Here is a 19,032-nt window from a genome sequence, read left to right as displayed (position 1 = left end):
GGCCTGGTGGAAAGCGATCACTGATGCAGTTGCAATGTATATTGCAAAATATATGGTGCCCATATACATTGTGGAAAAGCATGATGCTAAAAGTAGTAGGGGGGAAAAAATCGATTTAAATCGTAAATCGGATTTTTTGTGGAAAAAATCGGGGATTTTATTTTTAGGCCATATCGCCCAGCCCAAGGTGTATGTAAACTTTTGAACAGGTCTGTTATTTTCTCTTGTGGACTATATGTAAATGTCTACATATAGTCCACATGTACTATATGTCTACATAAAGATTCTGCAAGGAGTATGTAAACTTTTGACTTCAACTGTAGTGAGTGTTGTTTGAAAACTCATGTAAAGATCATGTGAAGGTGAGTCTCATACATAAAGAACAAACACCAGACCAGATATGATGTGTTCAGAGGTTTATTCTGAAATTCATGGAAGTTTACACAATGCATCCTACACTATTACCATGTCCACACGCATGTAACGCTGGGTAAAAGGTACATTTGGCATGTAATGATCAGACAGCAGTTTGAAATTCAGACAAAAGCAAAACATGAGTAATAACCTGTAGCACAGTACAATTAGGCAACATTAGTACAGTTACCAAAGTTGAAATATAAAATTAATCAAAACAAAAAACATAATGCTTTTTTTCATTTTTATTTACAACCCAGTGCCTTTTAGAACGGCCTCATTTGTCTTCTTTAACAACGACAGTAACTCTAGCAAGCGTGATATCAATATAAATATGTCTGTAAGGTGCAAACACCTTCCCCACAGAGAGTCCGTAACACAGTGACTGCCGCAGGTTTCTTTACCTCCAGATGTGCTTGCCGATCAAAGCGTGTGCTCACCGCGTAAGTGCTTCCTGTTAGTCATGATGAACGGCTACCGTAAAAGAGCTTTGACCTTTCGCGTACACAAGCAGACTTCACAGATCTGGTTGCGCATATATCCCATCATAAACTTTTTCATTTGTTTTGTTAATATCAGAAGGGCGCCAGCTAGTGGTTTGAGGAGGAATTTAATTAAAAGTTCACTGTACAGTCTATATACAGTGTGCTACCTACTTCCTGTTTTAGTCTTCCTCTGAGAACCACAATGTTGGCCAACACACACACTGTACAATAAAAGATCTCAGTCATACACATGCACACGATCAACACATTTACCCTCTTGTTACAATAACGAAAGTCACGCTAGAACGTAAGCTAGTTTTCCGGCAGCACTCGTACCGTCTGTAGACTCGGATTCTCTGTTTGTGCAAGTAGTCTTGAGTAGGACAGCAAATAGAAATGTTAATATCCCCCAGAAGAGCGTTTTTTTGGTCAGCTACACGCCCCAGTCTTTTTGTTTAATATCATCAGTAGTAGAAAGACTAGCATTAAAGTCGTTTTCTTTCAGTAAGTACTTGTGTTTCAAATGGGGTAGCTGGTACCCTAGAAGGAAAGTTTTTGTTTATACAAAAGGAAATAAAGGAAAGTTGTTCGCACTGTTCCAGCTGTGGGGGGAGATGACGGGGCTGGAGTGTTTGTTTCATCTCTGGAAGTGTCCCCGTTAGACGCTCTCTTTGCCTTGAGCTCCCGTGACCGTCTTGATGGAGCTTAACGTCCTGTTGAACCACGTCTTTTTGGCTGCTTGGACTTCGTTCAGAGCCAGACCCAGATGATGCTCCAGATCCTAAAAACAGGAAGACATTTGCTTACTAATTCTTTAGCTGACACCTGAGATCTCAAACTTCTACAACCTTTGCCCACTGGACACAAGCAAGCCTAAACAATGTTTGGTACTTTTCATTAGGCTAAATCTTCAACCTGGTTTACTTTGAACCATTTTAATGTGTGTGTGAATAGACGCTCTTCATACGTTTGGTAATATTTCTGTTTTTGATACAAGTGTCTTATGCTTACTAAGGGTATGTTTACACCACAATAGCTTGGTTTCCATCCAAAGTTGCTAATTGAAAGTAAAATTGGAATATCACATAAAACATTTTCAAATAAGCACCGTTTCAAATTAGGGCTGCACAATAAATCAAATTTCTAATCGCGATCAAGATGATGTAAATGTTCAAAGACGAAAAAAAAATTGCATTATTCTGCGAGCTTAAGAGGTGAGAGGCGAATCAATATTGTTAACTTGGGTACTTCAAAATATTGAGAATGATTATAACAAATGAATGCATTTTTAAGATAACTTTTCTTATCAGCTGGACACAAAGCACAACACTGCTGTATGCTGCGTCAAAGAGGCGTGTGCACTCTGTTGTAAACAAGCACGGATGAGAAGCGCACAGCGGAGCACGTGAGACGCTCTGGATGAAAGCACACTTTCATTCTCTGACAGCAGATGGCGCTTAACATAATGCAGCAGTTACCACGGAAACCCAGTAAACAAAACAGCTTTCTGTTTCTGACAAGTGTTTAAATGATTTAAATAGCCATTCAGATTTGTGTATTTGCTATCACAGCGTCAGATACTTAAATATGTAGACTCACTAGGCTATTTGTTTTCAAACTTTTTTACATTTTAATCTGGACTGTAACACACCCTAGATATTGTTTAAAAGTGTTTTGATTCTTCAATGTTCGGTCAAATTTTACACGAGTTAATTCACTTGTTAACATAAACTGCCAATGAAAAAATCTTCTAAGCATTCATTAATCTGCGGTAATTCCAATATTTAAAAACAAATTGTTCAAATCAAATGTTGTAACTGTTATTTAATAAGCTAACATGAACTAAGAGTTTTGTTTTTTAACAAAGATTAATAACTTATGTAGCAAATTATTTTATGCAAATAATATTAATGCATTAATGCATAACTAAGGTTAACTAGTGATATATTACTGTAAAGTGATACCTATTGGTCTTTGTAATCTTTTGCACTTTATTTAAATGTTCAGTTATTTCTGTTATAAGAAAATAGTTATTAAACCTGTTGTACTGTTTTATGGCACCACTTTTTCTGCAAATAAATTTCAATATTGTGATAATACCGTATTCCATGATAAAAGCATTATCAATTAATTGCAACATGAACATTTGATACAGGCATATGCCTATGCATATTACATATTTTTACTTTTTTTATTGAAAGAAACCAAACCAATGTATCATTGACATTTGCGCCAACAAGAAAAACAACAAAAGTTTTTCAGGAAGTGTTTTCAGCTTGTTTTTATTTTTATTTTTTATATAAAGTTATGGCTTGCAGTTGCTTTAAACAATAGTATAAAGCTATTTAAAACATCATAATTTCAAGGAAATAATTGACTATTATGATTTTTGTCATAATAGTGCAGCCGTAGTTTCCATCGAGTCAAAGACAACACAATCATCACTTCCTGATAAACTGCCACTAAATATCTCTAAGAAAAGTAGGAGAAGCCACTAAATATAGTAATTTTCATTTATGATAAATTACTTGTGCCTCGGAGCAAGCAGATGAAACACAATAAATGCGGTCATTGCTTTCGGAGGTGGATGCCTGCTGTTTGGGTACACAGTCATGTAAGACAGCTCTAGGAGGCAATTATAAAGAAACATTTTGACAACATACTTTGCTCGGGCATTTAAGAGTGACTGTAACAACATTTAAGATGCTGTACAATGAGATTGGTCCACTGGTTGGTCAGGTTATGCCGTCCCATCACAGGAAGTTACATACCTATAGACTGAACATGGATATAGACTGACTGTACTACGCATGAGCACGACATCACTGTTTTCAAAAACTTGCACTTTATAACCCGTTTTTCAAATGTTTTAATTTTCAGGTCCTCAAAGCTACATGAACCATATAAATGAACAGCCAAAACATTAAGTTTTTAGTTTAAAATTGTGTTGTGTACATTTATTTTGTCTTTTAATCACAAACATGTATTGGACTGTAGTTAACTAGGGCTGTCACAGTTTCATGATTCTTCATTTAAAAAATCTTCGATTTAATTTTGCCCGGTGTCAAGTAATCAGCAAAATACCAGAAGAGGCGCATTCCATGGACAAGAATTCATGAAACGCATTATTAGACCGTTTTCGAAGACTGCACGATATATTAAAACCGTTTAAAAACCTTAATAAAGCATAGTGCGATTGTGAATTTACAAACAGCATGATTCAATGAAATGTATATATGCAATGTAAATGTAATAAATGCCTGTTGATTATTTGCATGTGTGTAGGTTATGTACGTACGTCTCAGAGCAACTCAATTCACAATAAATGCTGCTCCACACAAACTGTTATCATTTAAATGTGTGGAGCATCTCAGTTTATTATAACGTTCATATGAAACACAACGTGCACCATTTCATCAGATTTGAAGGTACATTTATAAACCTACGCCATCACAGGAGAATACATCAATATCTGTCTTTTCTCAATATGCTAACTCTTATTGCAATTTAAAAATAAAACCTCAAAACCCTTTATACATTTTTGATGTCCAGATGTTCAAGACAGTGGCTGTAGCATTTTTGGCGTGAAGAAATGGCCAAATGTTAAAGTTTAGATCGCACAGTAAAGTGTAAAAACAATCCGTCAGGCAATCATTTGTCATAATGCCTATTGTACATTAGCGCTATTGTTGATACATTGTATTTTAAGTTTTGTACAATAAAACCATATGATTACTTGTTTTGGATACTTTATTTGAACAAATTATTATTGCATCATTGCTAATATACATGAATTTTAAATTTCCAAGCTATTGTTTGCTTAGGTCTACTTTTATTACCTCAAAAATGTATTATAATTATCAGATTACTCGATTAATCTGCCAATTACTCGATTACTGAAATAATCGTTAGTAAAAGCCCTATTCTGAACTCCCTTTTGCCCATTTAAAGGGCATACACTGGTTGTATCACTTGACGGTGATGAAAATCCAATCAAAGCACAGTGTAAAGGTTCACCCTTTTTCTTAATAAAGCAATAAACATTAAAAATGGTTGCGTTTGTGAAGAACTATGAGAAGATGGATGACATTGAACATCTAAATACATTTTCATGTAATGTGTGGTGATGTTTGGTATCAGGTAGGTGTTTACCTGGATCTTGCACTCAGCCTCCACCAGCTGTAGTTTGGTCTGCGCCAACTCCAGCTCCATCTCTCTTAGCTGGTTCTTCAGCGCCTCCTTCTCCTCGTCTGTGTCCTCCTCACTGCCCTCCTTAGGAGCACTAAGCACCTTCAGACGGCCCTCCTTATTGAAGAGAATGCTGCACTTCTCACAGCCCTCCACCTTCAGCTGTACAGACACACGTTCACCTTGTTATACTTTGCACAAGCCTGAAAATCACCACATTAAGCTGCTTTGGCTGATTACAGGCATACCTCTGCTCTCAATATCAGCTGGTTATTAAAACCAAATAAACCCCCACAGGGTGATCAGGACCATCAGAAAAGCGCTAGTGATAAAGTGTTAATGAGCAGCTGGTTGTATATTATCATGCTTATTACATGGCTATCTACCAAATAAATACAATCTTGAAATGAGAGAGATGAAACTACAACATTCAAATTCAATACATTTTAGCAATAGTATAGTGCAGAATGAGCACAAAATTTCAAATGTGTGGATTAAACTCTCTCATGTGCGAAATCTGAACAGGATATTTTGACTGTGCAGCTGTTTCTGTCCATTTGAAACCTTGTTAGCAAACCCAGTCTCAAAAGCACCGAGTGAAAACTGAAAATCAGGTTACAGTATCAGTGCCCATGTCAGTATGTGACAATAGTACACTTGTTTTAATTGTAATATGAGACTGATTAGGCTGATATTAGAAGCAGACATTGTTAGTCTAAAACACTGCTACGGAGAGCCAAATAGCTCAAAATTGAACATTGCATAAAGCTTTGTTATGTTTTCTATGTCAGTTTTTTTTTTTTTCATACTGTTTTTTTCATAATAAAATGCTAAATTCTCAATTTAATCTTCATGTGAATGCAATATATATTTATTATAGTATATATACCTATACACTACAACGCCATTTTAGTGTCACGTTGAAAGAAAAAAAAGACTACAAGATTAAAGTCGAAAGGACAAGAATAAAGTTTAAATATTTTGACAGTCAAAATATTACAAGAATAAAGCTGAAATATACTACAAATGAATGCAATGTGATAAGATGTAAAATATCATTTCCAAGCGTACTGTCCCTGCGAGTGTAATCATATGGTATGATTTCTGGTAATAATCCCACATAATAATCCAGGTCATTTGTATGCACGGGCTATTCTCTCAAAATATTATAATTTTAATTGCTATGATTTAGTTATTGTAATTTGGACTTTAATCTGGAGAGATGTAGACTTGATTCTCGAAACATTCCACTTTATTCTCGAAAACATTTCAACTTTATCCTTAAAACATTAAGACTTTATTCTCGTAATTTCAATTTTGTTCTCCACATTTTTTTTTTATTCCCGTAATTTTGACTTTATTCTCAAAACATTTAGACTTTATTCTCGTAATTTCAACTGTATTCTCAAAACATTGACTTTATTCACAAAACATTTAGACTTTATTCTAGTAATTTTGACTTTATTCTCTAAACATTTGACTTTATTCTGATCATTTTGACTTTATTTTCAAACATTTTGAGTTTATTCTCAAAATATTTTGACTTCATTCTCAAAACATTTTGACTTTATTCTTGAAACTTTTCAACTTTATTTTTATAATTTTGACTTTATTCTCAAAACATTTTCTTTATTGTTTTAATTTTGACTTTATTCTCGCAATTTCGAAGTTTCATTTTGAGTTTATTTTCAAAACATTTCAAGTTTATTCTCAGAACATTTAAAAAAATTCTCATAATGTCAACTTTATTCTCAAAACATTTAGACTTTATTCCAGTAATTTTTATTTTATTCTCAAAACATTGACTTCATTTTTGTAATTTTGACTTTATTCTCAAAACATTCATCTTTATTCTCAAAACATTTAGACTTTATTCTAGTAATTTCGACTTTATTCTCTAAACATTTGACTTTGTTCTCAAAACATTTTTTTTATACTCGTAATTTTGACTTTATTCTCAAAACATTTAGACTTTATTCTAGTAATTTTTATTTTATTCTCAAAACATTGACTTCATTTTTGTAATTTTGACTTTATTCTCAAAACATTCATCTTTATTCTCAAAACATTTAGACTTTATTCTAGTAATTTCGACTTTATTCTCTAAACATTTGACTTTGTTCTCAAAACATTTTTTTATACTCGTAATTTTGACTTTATTCTCAAAACATTTAGACTTTATTCTAGTAATTTTTATTTTATTCTCAAAACATTGACTTCATTTTTGTAATTTTGACTTTATTCTCAAAACATTCATCTTTATTCTCAAAACATTTAGACTTTATTCTAGTAATTTCGACTTTATTCTCTAAACATTTGACTTTGTTTTCAAAACATTTTTTTTATACTCGTAATTTTGACTTTATTCTCAAAACATTTAGACTTTATTCAAGTAATTTTGACTTCATTCTCAAAACATTGACTTTATTCTTGTAATTTCAACTTTATTCTCAAAACATTCGTCTTTATTCTCAAAACATTCGACTTTATATCTGAAACATTCGACTTTATTTTCGAAACTTTGCAAATTTATTCTTGAAACACTGAAAATTTATTCTTGAAACATTTCGGCTTTATTCTCAAAATATTGCTACTTTAATCTTGTACTTTTAGATTTTTTATTTTTTTAACAAGGCACTAAAATGTCGTTATAGAATACATTTCTACATCAAGCCACAATCTGCTGTGTATATGTTTGAGACATCACCCACCCGGATCTTCTCCAGCTCTCCTTTGTTGGCTGTCTGCTGTTTCTCCAGTCTCTCGCTGAGCTGAGAGCAGATCTGAGACACAAACACACAGAGGTCAAGGGTCAGCATTGCTCTGACACACACCAATAGGATGGAGAACAAGGCTTACGGTAAAAGGTCAACCATCATGAGCTGAACATACAATCTTTCAATCAATCTCTCCCGTTACAGGATATCACATTCGTCTATGTAATCCCAGCATCCTCTTACAGTAAGTGCACTAACAGCACCACACAACTCAGGTCAGTAAGAGATCTCTGACGGAGTGTTGACTTTTCACCCTTGATCGATGAGGTTCATACATCCTTTTTCAACCTGACATCAATCCTTTAGAGGTCATTGTTAGATCAATGCGACCCATGTTTTTTAATTTGGCGAATGCCCTCATTAAACATGCATTGATCAGCAGGGAGAATGTAGCCTCAAATGAATTAACGAATGAATGAGAAGGGATGACGCAGCCCCAGAATACTCCTGATGAAATATTCATTTCTGGGCAATGACACAGTGGTTAAAAAAATCCCAGCTCTAAGCTTTATAATGCCAGTGAATGGCTATTGAGATTTTAAAGCACAATAAAGTGTGTCCATACATCATAAAAAGTAGTCCAAACGGCTCAGGGGATTCATAAAGGCATTCTGAAGTGAATCGATGTGTTTGTATAAGAAAAATATCCATATTTAAAACTTTATGAACAGTAATCTCTAGCTTCCACTGTCATTCAGTGAGGAAAAATATTTGATGCCCTACTGATTTTGTATGTTTGCCCACTGACAAAGAAATGACCAGTCTATGATTTTAATGGTAGGTTTATTTGAACAGTGAGAGACAGTAAAAACTAAAAGAATCCAGAAAAATGCATTTCAAAAGAGTTAGAAATTCATTTGCATTTTAATGAGTGAAATAAGTATTTGATCCCCTATCAATCAGCAAGATTATGGCTCCCCTGTGTCTTTTATTCCAGTAATGATCTAATATTAGTAGTGCTCCTAATCTAAGATTGTTACCTGTATAAAGACACCTGTCCACAGAAGCAATCAATCATTCAGATTCCAAACTCTCCACCATGGCCAAGACCAAAAAGCTGTGCAAGAATGTGAGGGACAATATTGTAGACCTACACAAGGCTGGAATGGGCTACAAGAGCATCCCTAAGCAGCTTGGTGAGAAGGAGATAACAGTTGGAGTGATTATTTGCAATTGGAAGAAACACAAAATAACTGTCAATCTCCCTTGGTCTGGGGTTCCACGCAAGATCTCACCTCGTGGAGTTTCAGTGATCATGAGAACGGTGAGGAATCAGCCCAGAACTACACCGGAGGATCTTGTTAATGTTCTCAAGGCAGCTGGGATCATAGTCACCAAAAAAACAATTGGTAACACACTACGCCGTGAGGGACTGAAATCCTGCAGCACACGCAAGGTCCCCTTGAATGATTCAAAGGAGAACTGGGTGAAAGTGCTGTGGTCAGATGAGACCAAAATAAAGCTCTTTGACATCAACTCAAGCTGTGTTTGGAGGAGGAGGAATGCTGCCTATGACCCCAAGAACACCATCCCCATCGTCAAACATGGAGGTGGAAACATTATGCTTTGGGCATGTTTTTCTGCTAAGGGGACAGGACAACTGCACCACATCAAAGGGATGATGGACGGGGCCATATACCATCAAATTTTGGGTAAGAACCTCCTTCCCTCAGCCAGCGCATTAAAAATGGGTCATGGCCCATGATCCAAAACAAATGGCTAAGGCAACAAAGAGAGTGGCTCAAGAAGAAGCACATTAAGGTCCTGGAGTGTCCTAGCCAGTCTCAAGACCTTAATCCCATACAAAATCTGTGGAGGGAGCTGAAGGTTTGAGATGCCAAACGTCAGCCTCCAAACCTTCATGACTTAGAGAGGATCTGCAAAGAGGAGTGGGGCAAAACACTCCTGAGATGTATGCAAACCTGGTGGCCAACATCAAGAAACGTCTGAGCTCTGTGATTGCCAACAAGGGTTTTGCCACAAAAATAACTGTTTCAATAAATAAATGTTTCAAATACTTATTTCACTCAATGCAAATCAATTTATAACTTTATTGAAATGCATTTTTCTCTCACTGTTTACCATTCTCTTGTGATGTCTTGTGCATACAACAGTCAGCAGAAGCTAGAGATTACGGTTTATAAAGTTTTAAATATGGATATTATTTTTACACAAACACATTAATTCGCTTCAGAAGGCCTTTATTAAACCCCCGTAGCCACGCAGAGCACTTTTTATGATGGATGGATGCAGTTTATTGGACTTTAAAATCTCAACAGCCATTCACTGCCATTATAAGGCTTGGAAGAGACAGAACATTTTTTATTAGAACTCTGATTGCATTTGACTGATAGAAGAAAGTCATATACATCTAGGATGACTTTAGGGTGAGAAAATCTATTCCTTTAAGCATCCCTTTAAGCTCAATCTTCTGACCTATCAAGCTTCTGCTGGTCACATAAACTCTATAGTTATTTTTGATTTTCCACCTATTTTACTGTCCATAAAATGAAAACTGTAATTCTGATCACTCTGAAAAGTACTAGCAACTGTATGTCTCCTTAAGAAGATATGATTTGAGACGCCATTAACGTCTCAGACAAATGAAACAGATATTTTATTCTCACTGGTTGACAAGCATTAACAGAAAGAATGTATCTACATTGAGAAACTGTCTGAGCTACTCATTTAGTGAACAAATATGAATGAAAGGGACACATTTTCATTAAACAGGATTTTACTTAAAGACAAGACTTATTTTGTGCTGTACACCAATGTCAAATATGAAGAATGACGCAGACACTAAAGCGACTTTTGAAATGAACATTTTAAAGAAATGCTCTTTTTTTTCCTTTTTTACGTTCCACCTTTGTGTTTCCTCAGCCTGGTCTTCAGACAGCAGATGTGTTAAACCTTTCCTCCTCGCACTAATGAGTGAATGTGTGTTCGTTTCACACCGGGAAGCCATCCAGCATGATACCTGCAGGCCTTTGACGCTCATTGTGCATCGTCTGGCTCATACAAGCAATGAGAGCGCGAGTGTGTGCGCGAGAGAGAGCTGGTTCAGCTCAGAGGACACCATTATCATGCTCCACCATGAATCATGCTGTCAGCAGCCCCATTAAAATGAGCTCTGCAGGGACAGCAGCTCAACTATTTTTACAGAGAAGCTCTCATACTGCACTGAAGGTGCCACTTTCAGGCCATCCTCTCCACTACACTTGAACAGATCAGATCAGATTAGGCTTTTCCATACGTGAGCATGTTAAACAGCTACAGTCTGGACATGCATGTTTATAAGAGCATATGGAGCCTTTTGGTCTATTTGCTGTACTATATTTTATTTGGGGTTATTTTTGAAAATCCTATAAAGGGAGACAAAATGGTTGGAGCCGTGGCTCTGTGGTTTATGAAGGTACTGGAATACTTTTTGTGTGTAAAAAAAAAAAAACTTTATTCAACAATTTCAAAGGCTGATGCAGAGAAGAAATTGTTAAAGTTATTTTACAGAAAAAGTATTCCCGTTGCTTCATAAAACTAAGGCTGAACCACTGATGTCAAATGGGCTATTTTATCAATGTCATAATTACCTTTCTGGGTCTTGATTGTGCCAGTTGCATTGCTGTCTATGCAAGGTCAGAAAAATCTCGGATTTCATCAAAAATATCTTAATTTGTGTTCCGAAAATGAACTTTGATGAAGATGAGGTCTTACGAGTTTGGAACAACATAAAGGGTGAGTAATTAATGAAATAATTTTCATTTTTGACACAGAAAGCGGCTGTCCCAGGCATGTGAGTACTAAAGTGTCTATGCAGGGTTCTCTTTCATGTCTTATTGCGCTTAAACTGTGAAATACACACAAGTTGATGTTAAAGGGTTACTCCACCCCAAAATGAAAATTTTGCCAATAATCATGTACCCCATGTCATTCCAAACCTGTAGAAGCTTTGTTCGTCTTCGGAACACAAATTAAGAAATGTTGTATTAAAACCGGGAGGCTTGTCACCGTCCCATTGACTGCCAGGTAAATACCACTGTCAAGACCCAAAAAAGTAAGAAAGGCATTGTTAAAATAGTCCACCTGCCATCAGTGGTTCAAACTAAATTTTATGAAGAGACGAGAATACTTTTTGCATGCAAAAAATAAATAAAAATGACGACTTTATTTAACAATTCGTCTCATCTGCGTCACCGTAGCACCATTTTGGAGAAAATCTGCTGAACACAAACTGCGTACGCTGTTCTCTATCAGCAGCACCATGCGGATATGTCTTCTTCTATTCTTTACGCTTTGATCTATGAAACAGCATATCCGTGTGGTGTGGCAACAGTGTACGCAGTTTGCCTCCAGTGGATAATCTCCAATATGGTGCTACGGTGATGCAGATCCAGTCGTTATTTTTATAATTTTTTTTTTGCGTACAAAAAGAATTCTCGTCGCTTCATAAAATTCAGATTGAACCACTGATAGCAGATGGTCTATTTTGACAATGCCTTTCATACTTTTTTGAGTCTTGACAGTGGTGTTTACCTGGCAGTTAATGGAACAGTGACAAGCCTCTCTGTTTTCATCCTAAATATCTTAAATGGTGTTCTGAAGAAGAACAATGCTTTACAGGTTTGGAACGACATGGGGGTATTTGATTAATGACAAAATTTTCATTTTGGGGTGGAGTAACCCTTTAAAAACACACGAGTTACAAAAAAGACAGTTATGTTTGTGAAGGTAAACAGCTGGGAAAGAAATTGCATGTTTATATTAGATCTGTGTGGCAGCAATATACAATAAATAAATACACAAATTCACTGCTCTCTTGTCTCCTCTTAGTTTGAGACTCTAAATAGTGTTCTGTGCTCATCTGAGCAGCCAACGACAGAACAGTTAGCATGCTTTGCTTGAACTTTTGCCATGATGTTAGAACTGGTACACCCTTGTTGCTTGCGAAAACAAAATGGCGGCACTGTGGGTGGAAATGTGCAGATTAAAGGAGAAGTTCACTTCCAGAAGAAAAATGCACTATATTAATATCATTTATATTGGGTGGATATCAAGATTTACTCACCCCCTTGTCATTCAAGATGTTCATGTCTTTCTTCCGTCGTAAAGAAATGATTGAAGAAAAAATGTCAGGAATGTTTTCCATATAATGGACTTCTATAGTAGCCTGGCGAGCCAGACTTACATCAAGATGTTTAGTCTGGAAACTCTCCATAGACGCGGCTTACTCCGAGGGGCGGGATAAACGGTTGTCTCTCAAAATCCCTATGCACGCAATAGGATAGCGCTTCAACCAATCAGAGCAACGAAGAAGGTGACGTAGTTGGTATAATTGGTATATTAAGCTTTTTCCGTATCCAGTCGGCAAAACTCCAAACACATCTTCCTTTTTTTAAAAATGACTTAAGTGCCGTTCTTTGCTCGTTTCTTAAAGAAAAACTTAACTCCAAGTCCTCCAGAGTCGCGGCCAAAGCCGATTCGAAAGACCGCTGTTCGACAGCTGCAGCCGCCATTCTTTGTTTTTCAACAAGTGGCAGCCGTCGCAACTCTGTCGTCATATGTTAAGCCCGCCCCGCCTACTCTATACGCGTTGTGATTGGCCTGACCCAATTTGGGTTTTTGCAGCTAGAAGGTCTATTGAGAGTGTCTAGACCCACCTGGCTGCAAAATAATTTTTGCTGCCGCTAGGGTGCGTCTAGATTTCTAGGCTACTTCTATAGTGCCCCTGAGTTTGAACTTCCTAAATGCAGTTTAAATGCAGCTTCAAAGGGCTCTAAATGATCCCAGTACAATTTATATCCTTTTTAACCTTTGTCTAGCTCTACATGTACTCCGGCTCATGAGAGTTAGAGTATGTCGAAAAACTTTTTTTGTGTGTTTGACCCTCCTTGCGCGTTCACTTTGTAAACCTTTGGTTGGTACTTCTGCAGCAATGTAGGACCAATGTAGGACCATTAGACGCAGAGCATTTGAGGTTAAAATGTATATCAATAGTCAATTTATTTTAGAAAATAACTGATCGTTTAGCTAGATAAGACCCTTCTTCCTTGGCGGGGGTCGTTTAAAGCCCATTGAAGCTGCATTTAAACTGCATTTTCAAGTTTAAACTCATGGGCACCATAGAAGTCCACTATATGGAGATACATCCTGAAATGTTTGCCTTAAAAAACAATTTTTTTATGACTAGGATTGGGTATCATTTGAATTTTCCGGTTCCAATTCTGCTTATCGATTCCTAATTCCGATTCCAGCAAGATAGAAAAAATCTATTAAAACTCAACATTCAAACATTTAGATGTCAAACATTTATTCTATCTCTTTTTCTATGGTTTTACTAAAAATTACCACAGAAAAACCAACTGGACTGATATAAATTTCAAACATTAAATTGTTAAAGACAATAAAATAGGAACAAAAAAATTAATTAGCAATAGCATAAATAAAACTGAACAAACGTCAGGTACAGAAACAAAAATCAAAAGTTTAAAAACATTGCATAGTTTCCTTTTCATAAATAAAATATTGATTAATCCTTATTAAATATACAAAATACATTTAATCAGCTAATGATTTTCTTTTGTGCTTTGATTAACATTAATGACAGGCGGCACGTTTATTAGACAGCTGTCTCTTTAACACCGAACACAGGTTTAAAAACACATGCTTTTCTTTCTCATCTGTTTACATTCACTCAAGACAAAAAAACGCTCTGTTTATGATGATATACTGACGTATTTCATGTATACTGGTCAATAAATGTGAAAGAGAAGTCAGTTCCCACCTGGAACAACCTTTTCTGCAGTGGAAATGCACGGAACTGTTCGAGAATGGACACAGCTCACGCTTCAAATGTGTGCACTACACGCAAACAGTGTGCAAGTTCTTTTCCTTCCTGCACTTAAATAGATTAAAAAAATCACATTAAAATGTAAACGCAGGAATCGTTTTGCGGAAACTAAATGCACCTGTCTTATCAAATACTCGGTAACTGGAAATTTGGAACCGGTTCTAAAATGAAACCGATCTCAATACTCAACACTATTTAGGACTGAAGAAACAAAGACATAAACATTTTGAATGACAAGGGGTGAGTAAATTATCTGTAAATTTTTGTTCTTGAAGTGAACTTCTCCTTTAAGGAAGGGGTAATATTATAATAAGATCGCCTTACCATATCACAGGGGAGCGAAATCTGACAGACTAATTTTTTCACATGCTTGCAGTGAAAGGCTTACCAAAACAAAGTTACTGGGTAGTTTTCTGACATGTTTTCTGGGTTGGTAGATACACTGGGAACCTGATTATAGCAGTTAAACACGTAAAAAGTCAAATTTTCATGATATGTCACCTTAAAATTGTTGTAGATGCAAGGCGGTTCGAGACAGAGATACTATAATTGCCAGCTGGGATGCTGAAACCCACCCATATCAATGTGCCAAACTTTTAACTATATGGTTCAAAGGGGTCACGAGCGGCAGCAGAAAAAAAGATGGGGAAAAAAAAAACTTGAAATATGTGGTCCATTAAAAACTAAAGATGCATTGAAGCGAGTCTGTTACAGGCTAATGGGCTCCTTTCCTTTAAGACGAGCTGAAGTTACACTGTACGGAACAAAAGTAAAAGGTACACGGAGGAACAAAAATAATGGTACATGGATAAAAAGGATATGTTGGCATACACAAGAAAGTCTAAAACAATCCTTGTGAAGAAAAGAGTAAAAAGTGAAAAATAATGAATTATTTGCCATTCGAGTGCCAGGGAATGCGCGTGAACTGATAAAATGTATGTTTCTTGAAAAAACTGTAAGACTTTGGATGCAAAAGCTGCCAAATGCATAAAAGTCAAGTAAGTAAAAAGCGAATTAAGCAAATATTTGGCAGGGCAAGAGAAAACTGCACTGTAAAACTGATGCACATTCATAGAGAGTCTGAGTTAAGAGTTTTATGAAGGCAGTTTAATTGGACAATGGGGTGTTTTAAGATGAGATATGACAGAAAGTAGCCTATTTAAGCTGATTTAGGGTTTGACGCAGACATAGTGACCTAATGGATGGATATTAGACTTCATTATGGTGATAGAAGGCCATTAGAATCAGAGCAAGAACATCTTAAAAAGGAACAGCAGACTGTGCTTCACTGGAGACTCAATGCGTGTGTTCACCTGTTTGTATTCTCCAATGATGGAGCCGTTCTTCTTGATCTCAGACTCCGATTTATCCAGTTCTCTCCGACACATCTCCTTCAGCTGAAACACACAGATACAGAGGCTAAGTTAAAAAAAAAACTCTGCCTTTTTTCTCCTAAAAAGAAATCAGTCATATCAAAACGATACTATATTTAACCCAAGCGTCCCTTCTAGGAGACATCTCTCCTGTCTATCTAAGGACAACTGTGTCCACAGGCCGTACTGCTGCACTAATGTAAGAGCTGTCTCAGAGGAACCACCGCAATCAACTCAGATACACACATCCAGCGGGCCGTGAGTCTGTGCTCCTCAGGGATCATTCCCTGATACCACTCCATCCAGAATAAACACACACAAATACACCACATGAATGTGAACTTATTGCAGGGTTACTGGGAAATACACTTCCAATCATAAAACATAATCAACATAATCTATATATATATTCTCCATGGGCATTTAAAAATAAATCCAATAAAACTGAATTAATATAGGATTATATGTCTTTTCAAATGTAGTTTTAATGGTAAATGTGACTTCTGATTGGTGGAACTCACTTGAGGATTATGGGTAGTGTAGTTCTTCACTGGGAATTTGCAAACAAACTTTTGTGTTAAAGCTTTTATTAGCTACTTCTGATGGCACATGGGTGATTTAATTTGTTACAAAAATTAGATTATGTGAAAAAAATATACATTTTATTTGAAATTGTATTATATTTATATACTAGTAATTATATTTATTATACTAATCATTATAATTCTATTATTATGTATTATTTTATACATTTAAATGGGTGAACTGGAGTGGCTAGTGAAGAAAAAGAAACCAAGAAAAGTACAACAGACTTCTTATTTTTATTTTATTTTATTATTTTATTTTATTGTTAAATATTTCACATATAGTTTGTTTCAGGTGATTATATACTATTATTACATTTATTATACTGATTATAACTAATATATTATTGTCAGGGATTAAATTGGGCCGGGGACGTCCGGGGCTGAGCCCCAGCACATAGATTGCAGGACTCGACACTTAACGCTACACAAGTAGCCTAACCAGATTAAAACATCAAAAACAAAAAATAACCAGCCAATCACCAAAACGCAAACCAAAATCACGACACTCTACCACATGAACAGCTAATTCAATCGCATGTGAATAAATGCAAATATTCCCTATAAACACAGAGTCAAGACACTAGCTGTTTCCATCCAAAAATGCGAATTTAACTTATGCGCAAAACTGGAACATCGCATAAAACAGCGCGTTTCCATCCAACAAGACAAAGAATACAAAGTCATCACTTGCTGACAAATTTCCACTAAATATCACTAATAAAACTAGGATAAGTCACTGAAAATAATAATTTTCATATAAATATAATTAACTGAAGGGATTGTAGTAGGGATGTGACGGTAAGGAAATTTTTCCACAGGTTAACTGACGTGGCAACACAGGCAATGCCGGTATCACCGAGGGGAAAGGATGGGGGTAAGTTAGTTCGTAAGAGTTTTCCCACGTTCCCACGCGTTTCTTCGTTTTTGAATAGCTTGTAAATGCCGGTGCATGAGCATTTTACTTTTACTTTCGAATTTGGCGTCAATTGATTGAATGGACAACAACAAAACACAAGTCTATATTAAACACAGAATTATTAATTTATTAACAAAAATAAAATAACTGTTAAATAACTTACACAAAGTGTATTTATATATATATATATATAAAAAAACAGGCCTACCGAAAATCAGCAAACACGGTGGAATAAATAATAACCGAATGTTCTTCCAACGAGCTTCCAAACTCACCTTTTAGATAAACGGCAACAGTCAACAGGCCTTTTTAAAATCCAAAATATACTGGACTCCAGCCGCGGATCTGTGATGCGACTGTTGAGCAGCCGTGTTCAGTTTTTAATTGCACTGTTTCTCTAACTGAACTAAATGATTTTTATTACTATGAAAAAATCAAAACGTGGTGGGCAAGTGACGAAACTGGTGAAGGAAACCTTTCAGAATGACCAATACAACATTTCTGATGCTGTGAGACAAGATGGGCCTGCTGGTTAGTCGAGTTATCCCGTTCTATCAGTGCAGTCACATGATTTTTTTTTTAATACGCATGGAGGAATTTATTCGGTAAAAAATGTTTCCATCGTAGTTTATGTGCATTTATTCTTATCGGATAAGTTTATCCTACTCAGTTGTGCGCAATTTTTAGAATTAATGCGCATTTTCACGTTTCCATCCAGAGATTTTTTATGCGATATTCCAAAATACGCATAAAAATAGGTGGATGGAAATGTGATGCGGTCGTGGCGCCGGCTTCCTTTTAAATATGTTTATTGATTGCGCCTGATGCGCCCACGTCCGCTCCAGAGGCGTGCAGATGAAAAAATTATTATTGATTACCAATTTGAATCAGTACATTATAATGAAAACAATACCTTAAAGTGGTATCTTTAAACCGGTGAACCCCTTTAAACTTTTCAGTCCAAGAATTAAGTAAATGAATGCATTGAAACAGCAAGTTCAAAATGGCTCTACAGAAAAAAAAAGAAACCGGCCGATTTCATGAGAGATTGCGGAGAATCATTCAGCATTCAGTTCTATTTCAGCAGCAAAAACAATTTCAAAGACAGCTAACCCAAAGCGCATAATTTGTTTTGTAATTTGTCTTGAACAAATCAGTTGAGTCAAAGTTTCATTATCCAATGCACAAACATCTGATAAATCAGTCGAACTGAATCGAACAACGAATCGTTGAACAACTCACTCATTAGACACTTGCCATCACCTACTGGTGTTTTAATTTGATTTAAAAGTACAATTCCCCCCTCCCATAATTTCTTGTGTATATTAAAAAAATACTTAAAACAATCTCAACAATACTCTCAAAACAATCCTAACATTATTTAATTCAGTTGTTCATATTTCATATTATGTAATAGAATTTATAGATCAAATGAAAAAAATTCC

The 19,032-nt window shown here is 35.9% G+C and overlaps 1 protein-coding gene across 1 annotated transcript in view; it reads right to left on the bottom strand.

Annotated features, from left to right (window-relative positions):
* Window positions 1–399: 399 nt before the first annotated feature.
* Window positions 400–19,032, bottom strand: part of LOC141302347 (rab GTPase-activating protein 1-like) — a 32,136-nt gene continuing 13,503 nt past the window's right edge. Inside the window, exons 3-6 of the mRNA XM_073832397.1 lie at window positions 16,025–16,108; window positions 7,799–7,870; window positions 5,052–5,249; window positions 400–1,680 (exon numbers count right to left, since the gene is read on the bottom strand). Coding sequence (XP_073688498.1) covers window positions 1,558–1,680; window positions 5,052–5,249; window positions 7,799–7,870; window positions 16,025–16,108 — 477 coding nt within the window. The 3' untranslated portion in view covers window positions 400–1,557. The remainder of the gene's footprint in view (window positions 1,681–5,051; window positions 5,250–7,798; window positions 7,871–16,024; window positions 16,109–19,032) is intronic.

The sequence above is a fragment of the Garra rufa genome, unplaced genomic scaffold (assembly GCF_049309525.1).
Source record: "Garra rufa unplaced genomic scaffold, GarRuf1.0 hap1_unplaced_001, whole genome shotgun sequence".
NCBI classification, from domain to species: Eukaryota; Metazoa; Chordata; class Actinopteri; order Cypriniformes; family Cyprinidae; genus Garra; species Garra rufa.
This window is presented reverse-complemented; position numbering and strand designations above follow the sequence as displayed.